Source organism: Giraffa tippelskirchi, chromosome 4, assembly GCF_054371585.1.
Source record: "Giraffa tippelskirchi isolate mGirTip1 chromosome 4, T2T-mGirTip1v1.2.pri, whole genome shotgun sequence".
Taxonomy (NCBI): domain Eukaryota; kingdom Metazoa; phylum Chordata; class Mammalia; order Artiodactyla; family Giraffidae; genus Giraffa; species Giraffa tippelskirchi.
Window position 1 is genome coordinate 158,725,249 of NC_137278.1, and position 24,873 is coordinate 158,750,121.

Consider the following 24,873-nt stretch of genomic DNA (forward strand, 5'->3'; position numbering starts at 1 on the left):
TGAACCTTTCCCTCCAGCCCAGGTGGTGCTAGTGGTAAAGAATCCACCTGCTAATGCTGGAGATGGAAGAGATGTGGGTTCAATTCCTGAGTCGGGAAGATCTTCTGGAGTAGGAAATGGCAACCCACTCCAGTATTCTTGCCTGGAAAATATCATGAAGAGAGGAGCCTGGCTACAGTCCATGGGGTTCCAAAGAGCTGGACATGACTGAGCAACTAAGCATGTACTCCCTCCAACTCAGTCTGCATGCAGTGTTTTGCCTCCTCTCAACTTCCCACTCTGGCTCAGCTCTTGATTATTGAGGTCGCCTTGTCTCTCTGACACTTCCCATTTTCCTGTTTCCTCCATTCTGGGTGCTGCGCTTAAACAAAAGGGCAAGGTTGCTAGAATCCTTCCTTCTCAATGGGGGGACTGTTGATGGCAACTATTCTAATTTATCATTTAAACAAATCTCATTCACATAGGTGTATGTGTGCGTGTGTGTGTGTGTTAAAAGAGAAAGCTGAACTAGACTTTGTCCTTGCTTCAGTAGCTTAGGCAGCATTCTATTAGCCTTTGTAGACTGAAATAAAGACCATGTTTCTTTGCACCCCCAAATACCCTGTGCCCCCTTACTATTGTATATTGTTTTGGCCATTATCTCTTTCTGTGTCTCTTCCTATCTCTTGACCTTGAATTCCTTTGCTCGGGGGTCTGCTTCATCTTTCGATGTTCAATACCTCGCCCAGTAGCTGACACATAGTGCCTCTTCAGTAATTGCTCATGAAACTTGTCATTGGAGACCTGTGGAGAGCACTTACTCCAGACCAAGGATCCAGCAGGAGATGAGATGTGAAGTCATGGAGCTGGATGTTACATCAGGGTGTCAGGGGTGCAGGGTGAATGTAGGACCCTGGGAAAGCAGGGCTGGGTGGGGGGTGGGAGGGTGGAGAAAGTGGGGGCAGCACCCAGAATAGCATCCCATGACCCATCCTGAGATTTGCTAAGATAACCCTGATGGCATGTGGAGGAGGGATGCCGGAAGCAAGAGTTTGGAGGATGGAAAGCAATTTAGAATGTTGTTTTTTTTTTTCATAAAACTTGTGAATGACCATAACTTCAAAGTCAAAAAGTTGGCTCTGTTAGTTTTGAAGTAACTCAGAGGCCCGCCACTCATAGAATCAACAGATGATCCGTCTTAAGGGGGAAAGTGGCAAATATTGAGCAAAGGACTGTCTGTGCCCTCCCAGCCCCCTTGCCAACTGCAGCATCCCTCTGGCAGCCTTCCCAGGAATTGATGAGCTTAGTGCTTCCCTTGTCTTCATTTCTGAGGCAGAAAGGTCACGGGAGGTCCCTCACAACCCAACAGCAAATCAGCCAGTTTCCGACACGTGTACATGGTCTACCTGAAATAACACCAAAGAAACAGAACGTTGTTGAGGCAAAATTTCTGTTCGCTCTGTGTTGAGACAGAACATGGAAGGCATTTATCAGGAAACATGGCTGTCTCCATCTGTTATGTGAAATGTTTAATGATACAAACAGTGTCGTTTTACTTGATAGCTCTTGATGAGATCATGACAGCGGCCCATCACAGCTATTATTGCAACCTTTTGTATAGAAAGAAAACATACTTTAACCAGTCCTAAGAACTCAATTAGAAACATGGAAATGGGGACAAATAAGAACATGTAAGAATGCACTCCAGAGAGTGTGTTGCCCTGTCTAGTAAAGGGGGCGAGACTGCAAAGTTCACCGTAGAGGGGTGGTGACCCCCGATGAGTGCTGGGTGTCCTGCCGCCTTCCATCCTTTCTGGTCCCATGAATGCTGTCCTACTTGTGGTCATGATCGCTTCCTGCCCAAGAAGCCTCCAAGCTCATTTCTTTCTCTTATCTCTTCCTAGTCTAGTTAACCTTTAAACAGTGGCCGGATGGCCAGAATTATTAATATTTTCTTAAAGCAATCATTATTCCCTCAGCCCATTTCCTAAGTAACAAAACCCAAATTCTTTACATTTACATGTCCTATTATAAGTATACCTCTCAGTCTTATTCCTCACCACTCTTACCACCAAGCTTCCAATACACTTCCGTGGTAAAGACCATGCCGGGCTCTTTCTGTTCCTTGAGTATCTGCTGTTACATTGCTCACATGGCTCCCTCCCTCCTTGTCCCCATCCTCTGCCAGCTACTACTTTCTCATGTCTCAATTCCGTTTCTCCAGGAAATGTTCCCTGTTCCATATACATATAATTACTCTCTCTCCCATCTCTTATAACATGTCAAAGCTACCCATGTTCTGACCACGCTCTACTTGGCATATTATTTAGTCAAGTATGAATCTATTTTTTTTTCAGCTCTTATATACTTTGTGAGGACAGGGTCTTTTTCTTTATCTTTGTGTTCCACAGTGCCTAGTAGAATGCCTCAGATGTATTTGTTAAAGTGAATAGAATTAGCTATAGCTTTGGAACTCTAAATTTTGATCTTTTCTGTTTGTGCATTTGTTAAAACTTTAATATGAGTTCAATTGTTTCTTTATATTAAGGCTTTTAGCCAGCCTTGGTGAGCATTAATTTAAAAATGAATGCACTTTGATCATTTTCATATTTCTGGATGTTAGTACACGTATGTACTAATACTACTGAAATAAAAGCAAAGTGTTGAAAGATGTGAGCAAGACTGTGAGATAAGCATAGTTTATCTCTGACAGTCTCACCATCATGATGCCTTTAGTTGTAAGTAAAGAAAAACTATCAGTACTTGCTGCTGCTGCTGCTGCTGCTGCTGCTAAGTCGCGTCAGTCGTGTCCGACTCTGTGCGACCCCATAGACGGCAGCCCACCAGGCTCCACCATCCCTGGGATTCTCCAGGCAAGAACACTGGAGTGGGTTGCCATTTCCTTCTCCAATGCATGAAAGTGAAAAGTGAAAGTGAAGTTGCTCAGTCGTGTCCGACTCGTCATGACCCCATGGACTGCAGCCTACCAGGCTCCTCCGTCCATGGGATTTTCCAGGCAAGAGTACTGGAGTGGGTTGCCATTGCCTTCTCCAATTCATCACTAAGAAGTCACATTTGGGGTTTTCACTCATGTGCAGGCAGCTAACACACCTTTAGGAAAAGTCATCTGCCCTTCCTTTCAAAAGCAAGCATCAAGAGCCATCTGCTGTGGTGAAATTTAACTCTGAATATGCTTCTCAGCTACTAGGATTTACTTTCATTTCACATACTCCTTGGGCTTCTGTGGCAGCTCAGATGGTAAAGAATTCACCTGTAATGCCCTGGGTCAGGAAGATTCGCTGCAGAAAGGAATAGCTACCCACTCCAGTATTCTTGCCTAGGAAATCTCACGGACAGAGGAGACTGGTGGGCTATAGTCCATAGGGTCACAAAGAATCGGACAAGACTGAAGTGACTAAGCATGCACATACTCCTAAGCAACTCAGAGAATAGGTATAGCATCTCCAAGATATTTCGACAGCACTAATCATCAAAAGTACCAACTCTGAGAAGAATCAAGGATCCTGCTTCAGTTTTTAATAGATCTGATCTACTTCTGTTTGCTGCCCTGGTCATTGGGAGAAAACGTGATTCCCATCCCCATCCCATCTGGGACAAGAATCTTGCTTCTTGTCAGTTCTACCTCAGAGCCCTGGTGTTTCCCTTTTCCCTCACGATAAAAGGAACCCACATACGAACACACACACACACACACAAATGCCTCCTCTCCTCGGCTCGCTTGCTCTGAGAAGCAAGAAGCCACTGTCTGTTGGAGCCTTCTCCTGCAGATCCCCTTCATAAATAAACATTGGTTTATCCACACATCTCCAGGCTCTCCTGCATTCATGGGACAACTAGAAGGAGGGGGCTGCAGTGCAGAGGAGCCTTGTGTGGGGCTGAGGCTCCCCAGTGTAGCTGGCTGGAGATGGAAAGCCCTAGCTCAGTCACCTACCAGGTAAACAGGATCCCCATCTGTCGGGTGGGTGGGAAGAATCGGCTCTCGACAAACCCCAGCTGGATGAAGTAACTCATCAGCAGCTCTACCCCCGCCTCATTTCGGCTGGGCGTCCGACAGGCTTGTACTTACACTAGCCTAAATGAAATAGGTTTAGTAAGGAGGCAGTGTTTGGCAGGGCATGGTCAGTAAGCTCTTGCATAACCAAAGACCAGGGACAAAACACAGTGGACCCCACAGAAAATGAAACTTGGAGAGTCAGGAGCCAAGAGTGCACAGAGACACACGGCGGCAAGTTCTCCTTTATCTCTGTTTCCTCTTCTTACTCATTATACATCTAGTCCATGGGCTGCCTTCTCCAACTCCTGTTGGGACCTCTCAGCTCATGCAGCCAGTACTGCTGATAGCTCTCTTCTGTTGTCTTTCCTTATGTAAAATCACAATGATGGAGAATCTGATTGGCTCAAAGCTACCTACAGGTTGATCTCTCTTGGGTCCAGTGTCCGCACAGAAACACAGCTGTGGCCATACAGTAGGGGCCGCAGCAGTGTCCTCAACAATGGACTGAGGACGATACTGACTCTTCCCCTTTTTAAAAAATGCTTATTTATTTGTCTTTGCCAGGTCTTAGTTGCAGCACACGGGATTTCACAACTAAGAGTTCACAGGCTACAGCTGAAAGATCCTACATGCCACTGCTCTCTTCCTCTTTGTTTACTCTTTCCGTTTTTTTTTTTTTTTTTTTTTTTGGTCAATTCCCAACTCTTCATCTTTTCTTAAACCCTTTCTGAGATCCAACCCTCTTTATTCCAGGGCTCTCTTCTCAGAAGAAAAGTGGTCTTCCAAAATCTTATTTTGGTGTAAATTCCTTTACCCGTTCTTCTGTAACATATGAATTTTAATGGTGAATTTGCAGGGAAAAAATCCTAAAATAATGTATTATTCATCATTAAATCTTATATTTTGTGGCTATTTTGTATCTTTTCAAGTAACTGTAATTACTTTAAAGATTGTGACCTCTGAAAACCTCTAAATTTCATCCCGGGAATTAGGGTTAGAGAATGATGTAGCAAAAGACAAATGAAACAAATAATTTGTAACTAAAATACCAAGTATTTTACCAATAAGATCAACCTCACTATGTTGTCTTTTATTTCTAGAACATGATTATTGTCTGTTGCAATGAAATAGTATCTTTGTTTTTGAGTGATGAAATGGCAACTCCACTATCTGAGGTATGTATCTCTTTTAAAACTATATCTGATTCTCTCACAGTATGTTGTTGCTATGGAAATGGAAATGAAGAAAACATCTATTATGAAAGTATCAAGGGCCTAACCTGCCTTAATTAATGTGAAAAAAGTGATAAACATGAGTTTATAACAGCATGTTATTTTGGTTAGACATATTTTTTGTTAGAAAATAAACTAGTACAGAAAATTGTAAAGAGGATAATCTTAAAATCATCTCAAACCCTCCATTCAGAGAATAACCACCATTAACATTTTGGAGAATATCTTACATATTTTTCATATATAATTAGACTTTAGGATTTTTACATCAATGGGATCATTCTGCACATACATTTTTTAACTTTTTTTTTTCTTCAGCAATAATGTTAACAGAGATATTTTTTGTGAAAAGTCTACCCTGTTCAATTTAATGCCTACATAACAGTTTCTTTTGTGTATTGTCATGTCAGGCTTTATTTATATAATTAGATCTTTATTCATGGATCTTGAAGTTGATGGATTCTACTACGTACTTATTTCACCCTTCTGCATTACCCATCCTCCAAGTTAATTGTTAGGAATAGGATTTTGGAGTAAAAAGCATATACCCATGGTCCCTGATTTACAGTGATTCAACTTATGATTTTTTAACTTTACAATATTGTGAAAGCAATACCTATTCAGTAGAAACTGTACTTCAAATTTTGAACTTTTCCCAGGCTAGTGATGTGCAGTCTTATACTTGTAATGCTGGGCAACAGCAGTGAGCCACAGCTCCCATCAACCACATGATCCCAAGAGGAAACAATCCACACATGTAACAACCATTCTGTTTTTAACTTTCAGTACAGTATGCAATAAATGTGCATAATAAATATGCATAAGCTACTCAACACTTTATTGTCAAGTTGGCTTTGTTTTAGATGACCGTGTCCCACTGCAGGCTAATAATGTATGTGTTTGAGCACTTTTAAGGTGTGCGCTAGGCTAAGCTCCGGAGAAGACAATGGCACCCCACTCCAGTACTCTTGCCTGGAAAATCCCATGGACAGAGGAGCCTGGTAGGCTGCAGTCCATGGGGTCGCTAAGAGTTGGACACGACTGAGTGACTTCACTTTCACTTTTCCCTTTCATGTACTGGAGAAGGAAATGGCAACCCACTCCAGTATTCTTGCCTGGAGAATCTCAGGGATGGCAGAGCCTGGTGGGCTGCCGTCTATGAGGTTGCACAGAGTCGGACACAACTGAAACGACTTAGCAGCAGCAGCAGCAGCAGCAGGCTAAGCTCTGATGTTTGGTAGGTTAGGTATATTAAGGATATTTTTGACTTAAAATATTTTCAACGTGCAATGGGTTCATCCATTTATTGTTTCTGTTCAGTCGCTCAGTTGTGTCCAACACTTTTCGACCCCACAGACAGCAGCATGCCAGGCTTCCCTGTCCTTCACCAACTCCTGGAGTTTGCTCAACTCAACTCCATCGAGTCAGTGGTGCTATCCAACCATCTCGTCTTCCGTCGTCCCCTTCTCCCTCCTACCTTCAGTCTTTCCCAGCATCAGGGTCTTTTCTGATGAGTCAGCTCTTCGCATCAGGTGGCCAAACTATTGGAGCTTCAGCTTCAGCATCAGTCCTTCCAATGAATATTCAGGATTGATTTCCTTTAGGATTGACTGGTTTGATCTCTTTGCAGATCCATTTATTGACCCATTTATTGGGACATTACAAACAGTCAGACACTTTTCACAACCCCTTCCTAAATCAAGAAAGATCTGTATACACCTTATTGTGGTTAACCATATATAATATAAAAGTTATAATTTTAATCATTTCTTAAGTGTATATATCAGTGGCAATAAGTACATTCAAAATGTTGTGCAAACATCTTTTCCATCCATCTCCACAGATTTTTCACCATCACAATTAGAAACTTTGTACCCATTAAATAATAACTCCCCATTTCCTCTCCTCCCCAAGTTCCTGGTAACCTCTGTTCTACTATTTGCCTGTTCTGAATATTGCATATAAATGGAATCATACAATATTGGTTTTTTGTGGCTAGCTTACTTCATTTGGACTTCCCAGGTGGTGCTAGTGGTAGAGAATCTGCCTGCCAATGCAGGAGACATAAGAGATGCAGGTTCAATCCTTGGGATGGGAAGATCCCCTGGAATAGGAAGTGACAACCCATTCCAGTATTCTTGCCTAGAGAATCCCATGGACAGAGGAGCCTGGTGGGCTACAGTCTATGGGGCCACAAAGAGTTGGACATGACTGAGCGACTAACACACACATTTCATTTAGCACAATGTTTTCCAAGTTCATCCATGTTTTAGCATGTATCAGGACTGCATTCCTTTTTAAGACTAAATAATATTCCATTGTATGCATATACCATATTTGTTTATCCACTCTTCTGTGGATAGATGAACATTCGAGGTGTTTCTACTTTTTGGCTCTTGTAAATAATGCTACTATAAACATGAGTGTATAAGTATCTAGGCATATACCTACGAGAGGAATTGGTGGCTCATATGGTAATTCAGTGCTTAACTTTTTAAGGAACCCCCAACAGCTGCACCATTTCACATTCCTGTCAACAATGCAAGAGCTAAAATCTCCGTTTCCTCACCAATGCTTATCTTCTCTTTTTTGAAAATAGCCATCTTAATGGATGTAAAGTGGTATCTCATTGTGATTTTGACTTGGATTTCTCTAAAACTAATTTAATTGAGCATCCTTCATGTGCTGATTACCCTTTTGTATATCTTTGGAGAAATGTCTATTCAATCCTTTGCCCTTTTTGAATGGGCATATACAATGTGGTGTATAATTCCAAATGGCCACCAGTTTTCTCTCCTATCTGCAGTAGTGAGAGGCCCAGTTTACCCACATACCCATCCACACTAGTTCTCTTCCTCTCTCTGCCCTCTCCCTCCCCCTTATACCCCTCCTCCCCTCCTCGTCATTCTCTTCTTCTAACTGGTGTACATCTAACAAGTAAAAAATGACATTTTCAATTATTTTATATTTATTAATAGTAAGGCCAAATATAGTTCATATTTTGTTGGCAGTCTGTGTTTCTCCTTTTGTGGAGTGGTGTTCATTCATGTAACTAATCAACAAATACCTAGAGTGAGTTGCCTAGGTGTCAGGAACTCTTTTATAGACCCCTGAGAGCCTGCCGTGAACAAGCAACAAGGACCCCACTTTCTTGGAGCTGCTGTTTTTTTTTTTGTGCAGGGAAATAGTAAATAAATAAGATAAGACCACACTTTGTTAAGTGCTATGAAGGGCAAAACAGAGTGAGATGTTAGAGTAGGGTTGGCAAACTGTGCCCAGTTTGCCAACTATACTTGGCCAACTGCCTGTTTGTAAATAAAGTTTTATTGGAACACAGCCATGTTCATTTGTTTACCAGTGGGTCTAAAGCTGCTTTCAAACTACAACAGCAGAGCTGAGTGGTTTTGACAGACACCACATAGTCCACAAAGCCTAAATCGTTTACCATCTGGCCCTTTACAGAAAAAGTACGCTCATCCCTGTGATAGAAAGTAACAGAGAATGGGTCAGCAGGTTAGATAGGTGATAAGAGAAAACTTCTCTTAGGAGATTATATTTTAGTGAGACTTGAAACATTACACTGTGTCCCTACCACTGGTGCTTTGGCTTCTCTGGAGCGGGGGAGATGCTATCTCAATCTTTGAATGAAGTCTTATAGTGCCTTGTACAGGACGTCACTTGGTTAATGTTTCTTGAACTGAATTAAATTCTCTTTAATTTTCAATACCTGAAATTTAATATCTGCTTAATTTTTTCTTTCATCTGGCCATTCACGTTCTTGTCCCGTTTTTTAAAATGAAGAACTGAATTTTTTATTGTGGAAATGTGTCGAATTACTGCAGCAGACCGTTGGTAATTAAAAAATCAGGCTAAATCTCATTTTGTACAAACTGTGGTTTACAAGGGCTTCCCTGGTGGACCAGATGATAAAGAATCTGCCTGCAATGCAGGATTATGTCACAGAAGAAAACTTTTTTTAAGACACATGTTTTACAACATTAATGGGCTTTGGCTCCTGATAGACCTGGGTTGAAATCCCAGCCTTGGATCTTGTTTGACCCAAGGCAAATTATTTAACTTCTCTAAGCTTCAGTTTTCTCAGATATAAAGTGGGATAATAATACCAATAATGCCTCACAATCGTGAGGATTAAAGTAAATAAAGTATGTTAGTATTGGGAGTAGGGTTTAGTGCAAATAGGGGCTTCTCAGGTGGCGCTAGTGGTAAAGAACCCGCTTGCCAATGCAGGAGACTTAAAAGATGCACGTTCAATCCCTGGGTCAGGAAGATCCCCTGGAGGAGGGCATGGTAACTCCCTCCATATTCTTGCCTGGAGAATCCCACGGACAGAGGAGCCTCGTGGGCTACCGTCCATGGGGTCACAAAGAGTCGAACATGACTGAAACGACTTAGCACAGCATAGCTGATGCAAATAAATGTTTAGTAAATTATTAACTATTTCATCATCATCATCATCATCTTTACCATGGTCCTGCCTTCTGTGTTTGAATTCTTCAAGCTCTAGTCAACTAATTTCAACTGATTTTTAAGATCCAAATTTGTTCTGAAACATTAGAAAAGGAGAGCAATGGTGCTAAAGATAGGGAGAAAACCAGGAGTCATTTTCTGTTCTTGTAATATAAATCACTGTTGGATCTGAGAGAAATTAAGTCAAGGTGCAAGATTCCAATGTGAGATCCCAATCTTGAGTCTTTGGTCCAAGAGAAGGTGCCTCCAATTGACCCCATGCTAACACCTCCACTGAGAGCTAGACTTACCTGATAGTGCTGGATGGAACATAGGCATTTACAGGCTTGTTCCAAGAAATAAATTGTCAGACAAATACAATTACATGCTTTTTTTTTTTTTTTTTTGTCACTGGGATGAGATCTTGCTGTTTAGTTCCTTACTGAACCTACCTATTATAATTGCCTTTGCTTATATTGCCTCTTCTTGATTAAAATAAATATTGCCACATAGCTTGTGACAAAAAGAACCTGCGACTAGCAAGAAAATGAAGTAAGAGAATGAGTGCTCCATGCTGACCTTCTTAGCACAGAATGCAAATGACAATTAGGTATACTTTTTGGTGTGCCAGCAATGAAGCTATCCTTTTACTGCCTACATAAGTTCAAATCACTACAGTTTCCAAGTTGTCAGATAGGATTCAAATATGACACTGAAAATATTCTTTCCACTCTTGCTGTGACTGACTGTGGGGAGGACTAAGTCATCTTACACAACTCTCTGTTCATTGGTAATTATTGACTTCCAGCAGTGTGCAGAACATTGTTGCAGCCATTTTGGGAAAATGCAGTCGGCCACAACATCCAATAAAGCATTCCTAATTTCTAGGACTCTTCCTGCTCGAAGCAGACACTGCTCCTGGCAAACTGCTTAGCCAATTTTTAAAAATTCAGCTGCTATGGAGTTGCTATGTGTTTATACACAGAAGACAGTGTAAAAACTAGGTGAATTCTCAACATACCCTTTGAAATAAGCTATGAAGTTTTTTCTGGGTGTTAGATGGGGTTGTATGTGTCCCTGTTTATGTAGGAGAGCTTCCATATCACTTTTTGGGGAGCTGTTAAATCCGAGAGGATAGTGCTATGCTATTTAACTTCTTTTGGCTAATTCTGTTACATGACCGTATACCTCTTGGTTTCTTTTTAATAAAATTTCCCAAATGATAAAAATGACAAAACCATCTTTAAACTGTCATTTACAGCATGGAGAACAAGCTATCTTATAGTTTGTTAAGTATTAAAAAATTAATTCTATTAATATAACTTCTTTTGGTTGAGAGTTGCAGGGTTTTTTGGTACCAGCTAAGAGCTGTCTGAATAGATTTTATGGGTATCAAGAATTACATCTTTCTTCTGTGAGACATTATCATTCTGTCCTCAAGTGAAGAGTATCCTTTGTATGTAAGTTCATGAGACATCCACTTAATATTCTTATATTCTTTTGAAGACAATGCCGGATGACATCATTTCCACACTGCTTTTAAGACACAGCTCTGACTTTGATTCCATCCGCTCACTGTTCACTTCCAACTGTCAAATTTGGCTAAGGGAAAAAGAAAGCCCTTAAGAAAAGGCCAGGCTATTAATGTGCTCTTCAAAATGCTAAGAAAAGGCTAAGCTGTTTATAGCATTTTCAAAACGCTCATCTCTCAGAGATTTGCCAGCAACAGTGTCAAGGTGAAACAGCTCTCACTCATCCAGGAACCAAGAGCCTTTGTGTTTTCTGTGCTCAAAGCACTGTTCCCACTTTTGTCAGACACGCAATTAGGGGTATAATGATACTTAGATGTAATTTAAACCAAAATATAGTCATGAACCTGATATTGTATATTTACTGGAAAAGTGGTGAGAAGTGTGTGCGCTGCTTGAGAAAGCAAGCCTGGCTTCATTTCGGATACAGCTGTATTTCAGAATCAAGGGGGCAGTTTCCCAAAGTTGAGTCACTTTGTATAACTTCAAAGGCGGTGAGAGGCAAGGACATTATTAGGAGATCTGTTCATTGCTTTCTGTCTCACTGCAAACTGAATTAAGTGCTTAGTTTTCACTGACTTCATCCGTTTTTTGTAATGGTTTTGTCTTGATTAAAAAACTGGTCCCTTAACAGTGGGATTATAATGCATTTTAGGGGGATGCTGATTTTTGCCCCATATTTCTGAGTCAGTGGACAGATCTTTTGAAATGCTCTGAATTAGAGTTCTTTATATTCAAATAAATCTACAAAGGAGGAACTGGTGTAAATTTACCTGTTTTCCTTGTTATACTTTGGACACCAGCCTTTTTGAGGTTTTTGCCCTTATTTCCCCGGTCTCTCAGGCAGCTGATACTGCCATTATGTTCTCTTCTCAACCACCTGTGAGAACACAGCATGGCAGAAGGAGTGCTCTACGAACACTCGAGCCCCAGTGTTACTCTTGTGGACAAGCCATTTGTGCTTAAAGACCTCAGGTCAATTCCATGCTGTTGAAGGTCTCAGAAGCAATGTATTTCAGCAGATAAAAGCATTATTTGATTCTTAGTTCCACCATCCATTGTGATGTGATGGTGAGCTACTCACATTTCCTTCTCTGTTTCAGCTCCTTATCATTACTTTGATGATAGCTCCTTCTCGTGTAGGATTACATTAGAGATGTGCGTGACACATCTGATATACTGCCTGTCAACACCATGTGTAAGCTTCCAATACACTGTGGCCATTTTTCTTTTCCCCAGACTTAAAATAATGGGAAATGAGTCATTTCTTCATTTGATCATTAGTGACTCTCTGCATTAGTGACCTTTGGCCTATCTGAATGCTTGCAACTTTTCAAAAGAGCAAATAGACATTTAATATAATCTTAATATTATTTTTCAACCATTCTTCATTATAGACTCACATGAAATAAAAATATAACATAATAATGTAGTACAGCATGAAGCTATATTACAATATCACAACCAGGATATTGACATTAATGCAGTCTGACTACAGAACAATTTCATCACAACAAGAACCCCTCCTATTGTCCTTTCATAGTTACTCCCAACTCTCACACCCCACCCCATCCCTGACTGTTAACAATGACTAATCTATTCTCCATTTCTATAGTTTTGTCATTTCAAGGATGTTATATTAGAAGAACCATACAGTATGTAAGCTTTGGTATTTTTTTCCCCTCAGCTTAATTTCCTGGAGAACCGTTAAACTATGCTTTTGATGAACAAAAAAATCCATATAAATATTGACACATTTTACTTTGGCCACACAGTTAGCATTAGCCCAAGAGTGCCTGAAGTGGTACCAGGCACACAATATTAGATGTTCAGGGAGGCTCAGGGTGGATCCCACTCTGTTTGATTCATCTTCTTGCTACCTCTCCTCCTCCTCTTCCTCCTTCTCTTTCCTTGCCCCCTTCCCCTCCACATCCTCTTGTTAATATTGACAGACCAAAGGCTGATTGCTCAAGTTAGAGATACTGAAAAAAAAAAACTAAAAAGAAATACTGTATGTGAAATTGCTTTGTAAATTGTATGCTCTGCTACACTTATCAGAAATTGCCAGTCAGTGGTGGCCACACTGTAAGAATGGTTGGCAGCTGCTTGCGGTGTGTATGGATGTGAACAAAGGAATTAGCATGAGCAGTGTTCCCTCCGCACACTAGAGTTCACAGGGCTACCCTCTAGTTTCTGCTGCAGTGGGAGCTGCTGACCAACAAAGCCCTTCATGCTTTCACTCTCACCAACAAAGTCCGGTGAACAAAATGCCAACATCAGTTCACATTCTTTGTAAGTCTTTGCTCTGAAAAAGAGCCCCCTGTTTAGAGTTGCCAGATGTTAAGCTCACTGAACTCCTTCATAAAAAAAGCATCAAGAAATGCCAAGTATTGTTCAAACTCTGGAGTTTTCATTTCAGTCTCCCAGGTCAAAAGCCCATAGGCAGACCAGTCACAGCTGTTCAGGAGGGAAGCCAGCGTCGGCATTTGTACCCAGTTAGAGTGTTTCTTCCTGTAACTTTGCTGCTGAGAGTGAATGACCTGACCTTTAAGTGGAGTCAAACCCTTACGCTGATGGAATGTCCCCTATTCAGAAATACAATCAGGGGAGAGCAAGCTTGCCAGAGTGTACGCGTCTGAGTCAGGATAGCTTAGGCTATGTTCTGTGAACAAATACCCCGTGAACTGGCAATAAAGGTTTATTTCTTATGAAAGTACAGCAAGGGGAGGACAACTCACCTTCAACTTGTAACTCTGCTGTCAGGACTACGTGGCCTCCCAGTCAGAGGTGAGGAGGGCTGGGGGATTTTGCAGGATGTTTTTAAGTTGGGTGGTTATAGATATTCAGGTTTGCCTGTGGCAATCACAGTGTATACCTGTTGATTTGCTATAATAGCTAATATGGTTGGTGGTGGTTTAGTCACTAAGTTGTGTCTGACTCTTTTGTGACCCCATGGACTATAGCCCGCCAGACTCCTCTGTCCATGAGATTTCCCAGGCGAAAATACTGCAGTTGGGTTACCATTTCCTTCTCAGTGGCTCTTCCTAACCCAGGGATTGAACCCTTGTCTCCTGCATTGCTATACAGTCAGCAAAAACAAGACTGGGAGCTGACTGTGGCTCAGATCATGAACTCCTTATTGCCAAATTTAACTTAAATTGAGGAAAGTAGGGAAAATCACGAGACCATTCAGGTATGACCTAAATCAAATCGATTTAGATTATACAGTGGAAGTGAGAAATAGATTCAAGGGATTAGATCTAATAGACAGAGTGCCTGAAGAAGAGGAGGCAGTGATCAAGACCATCCCCAAGAAAAAGAAATGCAAAAAGGCAAAATGGTTATCTGAGGAGGCTTACAAATAGCTGATAAAAGAAAAGAAGCTAAAAGCAAAAGAGAAAAGGAAAAATACACCCATTTGAATGCAGACTTACAAAGAATAGCAAAGAGAGATAAGAAAGCCTTCCTCAGTGATCAGTGCAAAGAAATAGAGGAAAACAATAGAATGGGAAAGACTAGAGATCTCTTCAAGAAAATCAGAGATATCAAGGGAACATTTCATGCAAAGATGAGCACAATAAAGGACAGAAATGTTATGGACCTAACAGAAGCAGAAGATATTAAGAAGAGGTGGCAAGGATACACAGAAATACACAATAAAGATCTTCATGACCCAGATAACCACGATGGTGTGATCATACTTACCTAGAGCCAGACATCCTGGAATGTGAAGTCAAGTGGGCCATAGGAAGTATCACTATGAACAAAGCTAGTGGAGGTGATGGAATTCCAGTTGAGCCATTTCAAATCCTGAAAGACGATGATATGAAAGTGCTCCACTCAATATGCCAGCAAGTCTGGAAAACTCAGCAGTGCCCACAGGACTGGAAAAGGTCAGTTTTCATTTCCATCCCAAAGAAAGGAAAAGCCAAAGAATGTTCAAACTACCGCACAGTTGCACTCATCTCACATGCTAGCAAAGTACTGCACAAAATTCTCCAAGCCAGGCTTCAACGGTACATAAACCATGAACTTCCAGATGTTCAAACTGGATTTAGAAAAGACAGAGGAACCAGAGATCAAATTGCCAATATCCACTGGACCATCAAAAAAGCAAGGGAGTTTCAGAAAAACATCTACTTTTGCTTTATTGACTATGCCAAAGCCTTTGACTGTGTGGATCACAACAAACTGTGGAAAATTCTTAAAGAGATGGCAGTATCAGGCCACCTGACCTGCCTCCTGAGAAATCTGTATGCAGGTCAAAAAACAACAGTTAGATCTGGACATGGGACAACAGACTGGTTCCAAATCGAGAAAGGAGTACGTCAAGGCTATATATTGTCACCCTGCTTATTTAACTTAGATGCAGAGTACATCATGAGAAACGCTGGGCTGGATGAAGCACAAGCTGGAATCAAGATTGCCGGGAGAAATGTCAATAACCTCAGATATGCAGATGACACCACCCTTATGGCAGAAAGCAAAGAACTGAAGAGCCTCTTGATGAAAGTGAAAGAGGAGAGTGAAAAAGTTGGCTTAAAGCTCAACATTCAGAAAGCTAAGATCATGGCATCTGGTCCCATCACTTCATTACCAATAGATGGGGAAACAATGGAAACAGTGAGAGACTTTATTTTGGGGGGCTCCAAAATCACTGCAGGTGGTGATTGCAGCCATGAAATTAAAGAACACTTGCTCCTTGGAAGAAAAGCTATGACCAACCTAGACAGCATATTAAAAAGCAGAGACATTACTTTGCCAACAAAGGTCCGTCTAGTCAAAGCTATGGTTTTTCCAGTGGTCATGTATGGATGTGAGAGTTGGACTATAAAGAAAGCTGAGCACCAAAGGATTGATGCTTTTGAACTGTGGTGTTGCAGAAGACTCTTGAGAGTCCCTTGGACAGCAAGGAGATCCAACCAGTCCATCCTAAAGGAAATCTGTCCTGAATATTCATTGGAAGGACTGATATTGAAGCTGAAACTCCAGTACTTTGGCCACCTGATGTGGAGAACTGACTCACTGGAAAAGACCTTGATGCTGGGAAAGATAGAAGGCAGGAGGAGAAGGGGACGACAGAAGATGAGATGGTTGGATGGCATCATCAACACCATGGACATGAGTCTGAGTAAGCTACGGGTGTTGGTTATGGACAGGGAAGCCTGGTGTGCTGCAGTCCATGAGGTCGCAAAGAGTCAGACACACCTGAGCGACTGAACTGAACTGAACTCCTGCACTGCAGGCAGATTCTTTACTGCTGAGCTACCAGGGAAGCCCAGTACTTAATATATTTCCCTTTTTTCTCTAAAGTCTCCCAGTTTAGGCAATAAATTAAGGTGACCGTTTATAAGAGCCAGCATGGAATCTGTGTCATAATTTCTGCTCAGATCCTCTTGGCCTCACCAAGAGGTGAGGTGCAAGGATGTAGAGAACCATGGAGGAACAAGTATGTAATTTATTTAGTGAGCACTAATAACTTCTGGCATTTCAGGCATCTGCAGAAACACCATGAATTTTTTAAACACTTAATTCGTCACTTCAGTTACCAAAACTCTGTTGAGAAGATATGATATAAATGTGATGTTCTTCTGAACTAAGCTGTCTCATTTAATCACACGTTTTGGTAGGCTGAATCATGTTCCCCCTCCAAGAGATGTGTACACCCTAACCCCTAGAACTCATTATTTTATATGACCTAACGGACTTTGTAGATCAGGTTTAGGATATTGAGGTGGCAGTGATTAATCCTGAATCATTTGCATGGGCCCTAAATGTAGTCCCTAGTATCCTTGTCAAAAGGAGGCAGAGGGAGACTTGAAAGCAGAAGAGATGGCAAAGTGATGATGGAAGCCAAGATTGGAGTGATGTGCTCTGAGGATGGAAAAGGCAGCCATATTCCAAGACAGGTGGACTCTAGAGGCTAAAATAGGCAAAGAAACAGATTCTTTGCTGAGGGCCTCCAGGAGGAACCAGCGCTGCCTCCACCCTGACTTTCAGTTCAGTTCAGTTGCTCAGTCATGTCCGACTCTTTGTGACCCCATGAATTGCAGCATGCCAGGCCTCTCTGTCCATCACCAACTCCTGGAGTCTACCCAAACCCATGTCCATTGAGTCAGTGATGCCATCCAGCCATCTCATCCTCTGTCGTCCCCTTCTCCTCCTGCCCCCAATCCTACCCAGCATTAGGGTCTTTTCCAATGAGTCAACTCTTCACATGAGGTGGCCAAAGTATTGGTTTCAGCTTCAACATCAGTCCTTCCAATGAACACCCAGGATTGATCTCCTTTAGGATGGATTGATTGGATCTCCTTGCAGTCCAAGGGACCCTCAAGAGTCTTCTCCAACACCACAGTTCAAAAGCATCAATTCTTCAGCGCTCAGCCTTCTTCACTGTCCAACTCTCACATCCATACATGACCACCGGAAAAACCATAGCCTTGACTAGACGGACTTTTGTTGGCAAAGTAATGTCTCTGCTTTTAAATATGCTATCTAGGTTGGCCATAACCTTCCTTCCAAGGAGTAAGCTTCTTTTAATTTCATGGCTGCAATCACCATCAGCAGTGATTTTGGAGCCCCAAAAAATAAAGTCTGCCACTGTTTCCACTGTTTCCCCATCTATTTCCCATGAAGTGATGGGACTAGATGCCATGATCTTAGTTTTCTGAATGTTGAGCTTTAAGCCAACTTTTTCACTCTCCTCTTTCACTTTCATCAAGAGGCTCTTTAGATCTTCTTCACTTTCTGCCATAAGGGTGGTGTCATCTGCATATCTGAGGTTATTGATATTTCTCCCGGCAATCTTGATTCCAGCTTGTGTTTCTTCCAGCCCAGCGTTTCTCATGATGTACTCTGCATGTAAGTTAAATAAGCAGGGTGACAATATACAGCCTTGACGGACTCCTTTTCCTATTTGGAACCAGTCTGTTGTTCCATGTCCAGTTCTAACTGTTGCTTCCTGACCTGCAGACAGGTTTCTCAAGAGACAGGTCAGATGGTCTGGTATTCCCATCTCTTTCATAATAGCCCCATGAAACTGAATTCAGGTTTCTTATCTCCAGGACTGTAAGAGAGCAAACTTGTATTGTTGTAAGCCGTGAGGTTTGTATGTTACAGCAGCAGTAGGCAGTTAATCCACACTACATTCTGAAGTTCATTCAGAATGTGACTTTAGGTTTCTGTTTCTGTTTAGATTTCTATTAAAAAAAAAATCTTTACATGTGAGAAATTTAAATCACTTGCCCAAGGTCCCTTAGCTTGTTAGCGTCAGAGCCAGGTTTTATACCCAGGCAGACTGGCTTCCCAGATCACGTTTCTAACCGCTGTGTGGCACTGCCTCTGCCCTACTGCTCAGCTGCCCTTGAACCGTGCCTGCAGTGCCTGTCAAACATGAAACAGCCTGTCATGTGCAGCCTCACCTCCCACATCCACCTGACTTCAGTCCCCTGCTCCTCCCATGGGCTCGGTGGGCCCCTGGACTCATTTTCAGCTCCCACTTTTGGGGGAAAAATTTTTTTATGTAAGGTTCTAGGCCTTCCATATGGAATTCCTCAAGAAAAGTTAAGCTGCAGGCAAAATTATTAAATTTCTTCATATTCAAGTTATGAGAGGACATTATTTGAGGGAAGATATTATTTCTGAATCTTCTTCCTACTCCTTAGTTTCCAATTCTCTTCCTCATACTCCAGAGGGGGAAATGTTCCTGAGGGTAATCAAATAAAGTGATTAATAGAAATAATACTGGGAATGTATTAAGTTTGTTTTACCATGACTCAGAAAATAAGTCTCTAGAAATCTAGTATAAAAAATGTCAATACATTGAATCTCCCATCGACTCGTATTGGCTATATACTAGTATGTGTTTTTTGCCATATTGCCATTTGCTTAATGGCTTCTCTAGTGGCTCAGATGGTCAAGAATCTGCCTGCAATACCAGAGACTCAGGTTCAATCCCTCAATTGGGAAGATCCCCTGAAGAAGGAAATGGCAACCCACTCCAGTATTCTTGCCTGGAGAATCCCAGGGACAGAGAAGCCTGGAGGGTACGGTCCATGGAGTTGCAAAGAGTCAGATACAGCTGAGTCAGAAGCAACTAACACACACATGTGTGTGCACACACACACACACACACACACAGTTAACCACTGAATTAAATATTTACTCCTTTGTGGCCCCTGAAGAACTTGTTTTCTCAGCTGTGGGGATGTGTGGACCAACAGCCTTCAACTCTCAACACCCTCCAGGAAAATTGCCTGCCTAAAGGCATGGCCTTTTTCGGTGGGGGCAGGAAGATGTCTGTATCTAATTACTGGTTGATATGGTGAAATGACCCGACCCACCAAAACCACAATTTAGGACAACTCTAAAGGGCCATTGCAGCTTCACTGCTCCCCATGAGGTTGGCATGGGGTTTGTTGTGACCACATTGCAGCCCATCTTCTCTCTCTCTACCGAATCCTGCTTTCTCTCCTTTTCCCATTGGTGTTGATCCCAAGGGACTGCCCTGATAAACTTCCTAAAAGCCAAGTTCCATCTCAGGCTCTGCTTCCCAGGAACCTGAACCACAACAATGAGTTAAAAAAATGAATAAAAAATGAAGATTCCCCAACTGGTGATGAGTTCATAAGAGTGCTCAATTAATCTTTATTTATTGGAACTGAAAGAGTTCTAAAGGAACTTGGAAACATTGTTGCTGGTTTAAAGTTTATTTTCTAATGTAGAAGTGAGGGGAAAACATCATACACAAGTCACCCACTCATGATTAAAAATACATTCTACAGTGTGACCCAGAGTTCAATCACATTTTCCTTTGACCTCCATTTTAACAGTTAATTTACAAATGAAATAAAGTCTGTAAAGCAAAGATTCCAGCACATATCCAGTCCTCAATAAATATAGGCTTCCTTTTTCAGAGAAACACTTTTTTTCCGGAGTTAAAAAACAGGACTTGATAAAACTTTAAAACCATCTTCTTTCAGAAGATTTTTAATAAAGGCAATGATGTAAGAACAATGTCATCACATATAGAACAATATCAGAATTTATACATCTCCACAGAGAGTGAGGAATAGACACTCGGTTCTACAGCACATTGAGTATAAGCATTTCTATTGAATCACCTACCCCAGGACACTGTTCCTTTAATTCTTCCTCCAACCCCTGATTATAAGCACTGAATCTTTGGCCATGGACTTGCATCTGGCCTTTATGCCTTATGCACTTCATTGTTGGTTGTATAACTCCTGCTTCCTGTTCTGATTAGAGTTTGATGTTTTGAAGGGGATTTGCCCCGTTTGAGACCCTTTATTAGTTCTTTATTTGGTGAAAAAAGACTGCTGGAGTGAGAGAGCAGCCGTTCTTTCTGCACAATAGGGGTCAGGTTTCAAAAGCTCTTTTCTCTGGGACTTAGACTCTTGAGTCCTCAAAATAAGCCTGGATATGTACAGCCTAAACTTTTTACTTTTCTCCTAATGGTCTCTTTTGGTCTTAAAGTATTGTTTTCTTAAATAGTTCTGTGTAAAAAGCATATACCCATAAAGGAGCTGTTGGTGCCAGTGCTATCATTTTTCGTCACGTAGTGCCTTGGCTCAGCCTGGGGTAGGGTATGAAGGGCAGGCAATGTGCAGAGGGGTACCAGGGAGGAGGAGGCAGAGTGAAGGAAAAGCACAAAGGCATTCAGTGGCTAAACACTGCCCTAATCTATATAATACCAGATATAAGTCTTATAGGATTTTCTGGACACTAGCTGATTCTACAGTTTTCTGCCACCAACTGGATGCCCAGCAAGTCAATTCATTTCAGACACTACTATGAAAAGTTAGCACAGCCTTCCACAGGTGAAGGGCTTAGTCCAAGAATGCCCCCACTTCAGATGCCAGCTTAAATGAGGTGCCCAGGTTACCCACACTTCTGCTGCAGCAGACTACAAATTCAGAAGTTCCCCCAGTGTTCACTAAGGTTCAGTAATTTGCTGTAATAACTCACAAAACTCAGGAAAACACTTTGCTTAAGTTTGCTAGTTTATTATCCCAGGTGGCACTAGTGGTAAGAACCTGCCTGCCAGTGCAGGAGACATAAGAGATGCAGGTTCAATCCCTTGGTCAGAAAGATCTCCTGAAGGAGAGCAGGGCAACCACCCTGGTATTCTTGCCTGGAGAATCCCATGGACAGAGAAGCCTGGCAGCCAATAGTCCATAGGGTCGCAAAGAGTCATACACTGAAGCAACTTAGTACACATGCAGCATGCACCAGTTTTTGGTAAACGATACAACTGAGGAATAGCCAAATAAAAAACGATGAATTAGGGCAAGACATAGGGGTTGGGAGGAGCAGAGTTTCCATACCCTCCTTGGGTGCATCACCCTCCCAGCACATCAGTTTGTTTACCAACCAGAAATTCCTTAAAAGATGTCATTGTGAGCATTTTGTTTTCTGTTTTGTTTGTGTTTTGCCCTATTGTGTGTCATGTAGGACCTTAGCACCTGGACCAGGGATCAAACCCATGCCCCTGCAATGGAAGCATGGAGTCTCAACCTCTGGACCTCCAGGGAAGTCCTCATCATGGAGTTTTTATTGAGGTCTCATTATGTAGGTGCGGTTGATTTAATCATTGGACATCGGTGATTGAACTCCATCTCTAGTTGCTCTTCCTTCCCCAAAGGCTGAGTTTTTAGACTGGAAGTTTACCTCTCTAATCCCATGGTTGGTTTTCCTGGTGACCAACCTCATCCCGAAGCTATCTAGGCATCTTTCCTCACCTTAGTCATCTTATAAGCATATGAAAGAAAATTTCCAAGGTTTTAGGCTCTCCATGCCAAAAACCAGGGACATAGACCAAATATTTATTTATTATTGTGCCATAACTATAAAGTATGAACATCACCTAACATTGATTTTTGAACATATATCCCAATGAATGTAGTCTCCCTCAATATTAGCTCCTCTCATGGAGGTGCTCTTCATGTATTTCAATAAAGAAGCCATTGTCCTAAACATTTTTGGCATCTACTTAAATGTGAAAATGGAGACAGGGCTCCTTATGTTGCTGAAATATTTTCGGCTGAACTGAAACCTTTGGTTTCCTGATCATAAGGGGCAATATGTCTGAGCAAGAATTGCCCTTTATTAAAAGGTGAACTCTACTCAAGAGCTCAAGGAAACACCACACATAGCCAGGGTTCAGTGGTTGTAGAGTGTCAGTAACAGTGATGGTGATGGACATGATGATTTAAGAATAGATCCTATTCTTAGGCAGTACGACAATTGAACCAGTTTTCAGAACATATGCCTTCTCTGCCATAATCTTGTCTTCAATTTTTAAATTTCTTCGTCTCTGCAAAATGTCTTTTTAACAATGTTATTTCTTTAAATTTTAATTTAAAAGATTTCTATTATCTTACCAGTCTGACTCTTTGATCCGATATTTTCTTTTCTTGAAAAACTTCTTTTCTCTTATATTTAAATTTTATTAATACAAAAATTCAGTTGATGAAAAAAATAATTTAGTTCCCAGCAAAGTGTGAAATTTCTATGTCTGGTAGAGTTGTTTATAAGCCTTTCTCATATTCCTTAGAGTTAGGTGCTATTTCTGTTAGACTGGGGAGAATAACGTTATTGGTGGTAATGGGATTCGCTTAGTCATATAAAGTATAGAGAAACCAAATACATCTGTTAATAGTTCCCTCTCATCTGAAACTTTTATTAGTTGGGTCACTAGTCATTCATGATATCAGCTCTTAAGTAAGCTAGTATCTCATTATCCTTTCTACTGTGGAATGCATCTTTTTTTCCCAATCCAACAACAACAACAAAAATCCAATAAATCACTAACTTCAAAGATTCGGGTGATATATAAAGAAGATATAAAAAACATGGTAGAACCCGGTTCTACTGAGGTGGATGAAACTGGAGCCCATTATACAGAGTGAAGTAAGCCAGAAAGAAAAACAACAATACAGTATACTAATGCATATATATGGAATCTGAGAGATGGTAACGATAACCCTATATGCGAGACAGAATAAGAGACACAGATGCATGGAACAATTTTATGGACTCTGAGGGAGAAGGTGAGGGTGGGACGTTCTGGGAGAATGGCATTGAGACATGTGTATTTTCATATGTGAAACAGAGCACCATTCCATGTTCGATGCATGTGACAAGGGCTCAGGGCCGGGGCAATGGGATGATCCAGAAGGATGAGAGGGGGAGGGAGGTGGGTGGGGGGTCCGGGAAGGGGAACACATGTAAACCCATGGCTGATTCTTGTCAATGTATGGCAAAAACTATTACAATATTGTAAAGTAATTAGCCCCCAACTAAAATAAATAAATTTATATAAAAAAAAAAAAAAAAAAAAAAAAAAACATGGTAGGAAAAGACATGTGAGAATGCTATATAAAAACAGTATTTGTTTTCCTACCTTGAAGCTATTCTTTTTATGGCTGTGACTCTGTGTTTTAAGGTTCTTGAAAGGACACAAAGTTAAATCCATCTGTATCACAGCGCTTGCACTTTTTCATGTCCCACTTACCAATTATGCTGTGCTGTGCTTAGTCGCTCAGTTCTGTCTGACTCTTTGTGACCCCATGGACTGTAGCCTGCCAGGCTCTTCTGTCCATGGGATTCTCCAGGCAAGAATACTGCAGTGGGTTGCCATGCCCCCTCCACTTACCAATTATAAGAGTAGGTAAATCTAATTGTTTAGTGGTTATTTGGCTTTCTCCCTTTTTTCTTAGTCATTAACACTTAAAATCAATGAAAAGGCAACTGACATTGGGCTGAGAGAAATAAGCAGAGGTCTCAAAGTAGGTGCTCAGTAAAGAACTCGGTGGCTTACGAAAACTCATAGATACTTTGAAGACAATACAATTTTTCTTTCAATCAAGAAAAATAGTAAGAGCAAAGGAACAAAAGTAATAAATCTTTCATTATGGTAAAATCTAGTTTTCATGCTGAAACTCATATAAAATACAGCATTGGCAAATAACCTTTAACTCTCCAGTGGCTTTCAGAACTCCTCTGAACAAGTTCAAGTCCCAGCCAGATTTTAATGAACCCCTTCAGTGTGCTCCGTCTTGATTAACTTCCTTTGCCTTCCTTGTACCATTTCATACTTTTATCCTCTCTAGGCAGGCAAAATCATCATCCTGTCTTTGATACTGCTCCTTGAATCATAATCCACTTGAACTAAACTACAGTCTTCTACCTATCAAGGTATTTTTTCCTTTATTTCTATAAAACCTTTCCTTATCCAGGTAAAGAAACCAAGATTCTCTGTTATCTTATCCATATCAATTTGGGCTCAAGACTATTTACTAAACACATACAATACTTCTCAATAATTGTATGATCGCCAATATTATCTCTGTTGAATGACAAATAAATTATATAATTTCACTTGGAACCTAACTTTTCCTGAGAAATTCTCTAGGGTAAACCCAGAACTATCGATAAAATTTCTGAAAGCCAATGCTGGAGAAGTGTCCACAGTGCCACAGAGACCATGGGAAAAATTTTTAATCAAGGAGATGAAAGTTTTTTTCACTGTAAAGTATGTTGCACTAATGAAAGAATTGAAAAAGCACAAATGAATGAAAATATATTATGTGTTCATGGATTGGAAAATTTAATATTGTTAAAATGACCA

General features: G+C 41.1%; 1 protein-coding gene across 3 annotated transcripts in view; it reads left to right on the forward strand.

Moving 5' to 3' along the window:
* The window catches only part of CFAP54 (cilia and flagella associated protein 54), a 306,329-nt gene that overhangs the window by 274,635 nt on the left and 6,821 nt on the right, over nt 1–24,873 (forward strand). For 2 of the 3 annotated variants that reach the window (XM_081595348.1, XM_081595350.1), the window contains one exon: nt 5,095–5,169. In XM_081595348.1, coding sequence (XP_081451474.1) covers nt 5,095–5,169 — 75 coding nt within the window. Of the gene's footprint in view, nt 1–5,094; nt 5,170–5,885; nt 6,062–24,873 lie in introns of those variants that run through there. The other variant, XM_081595349.1, reaches the window with a different exon arrangement.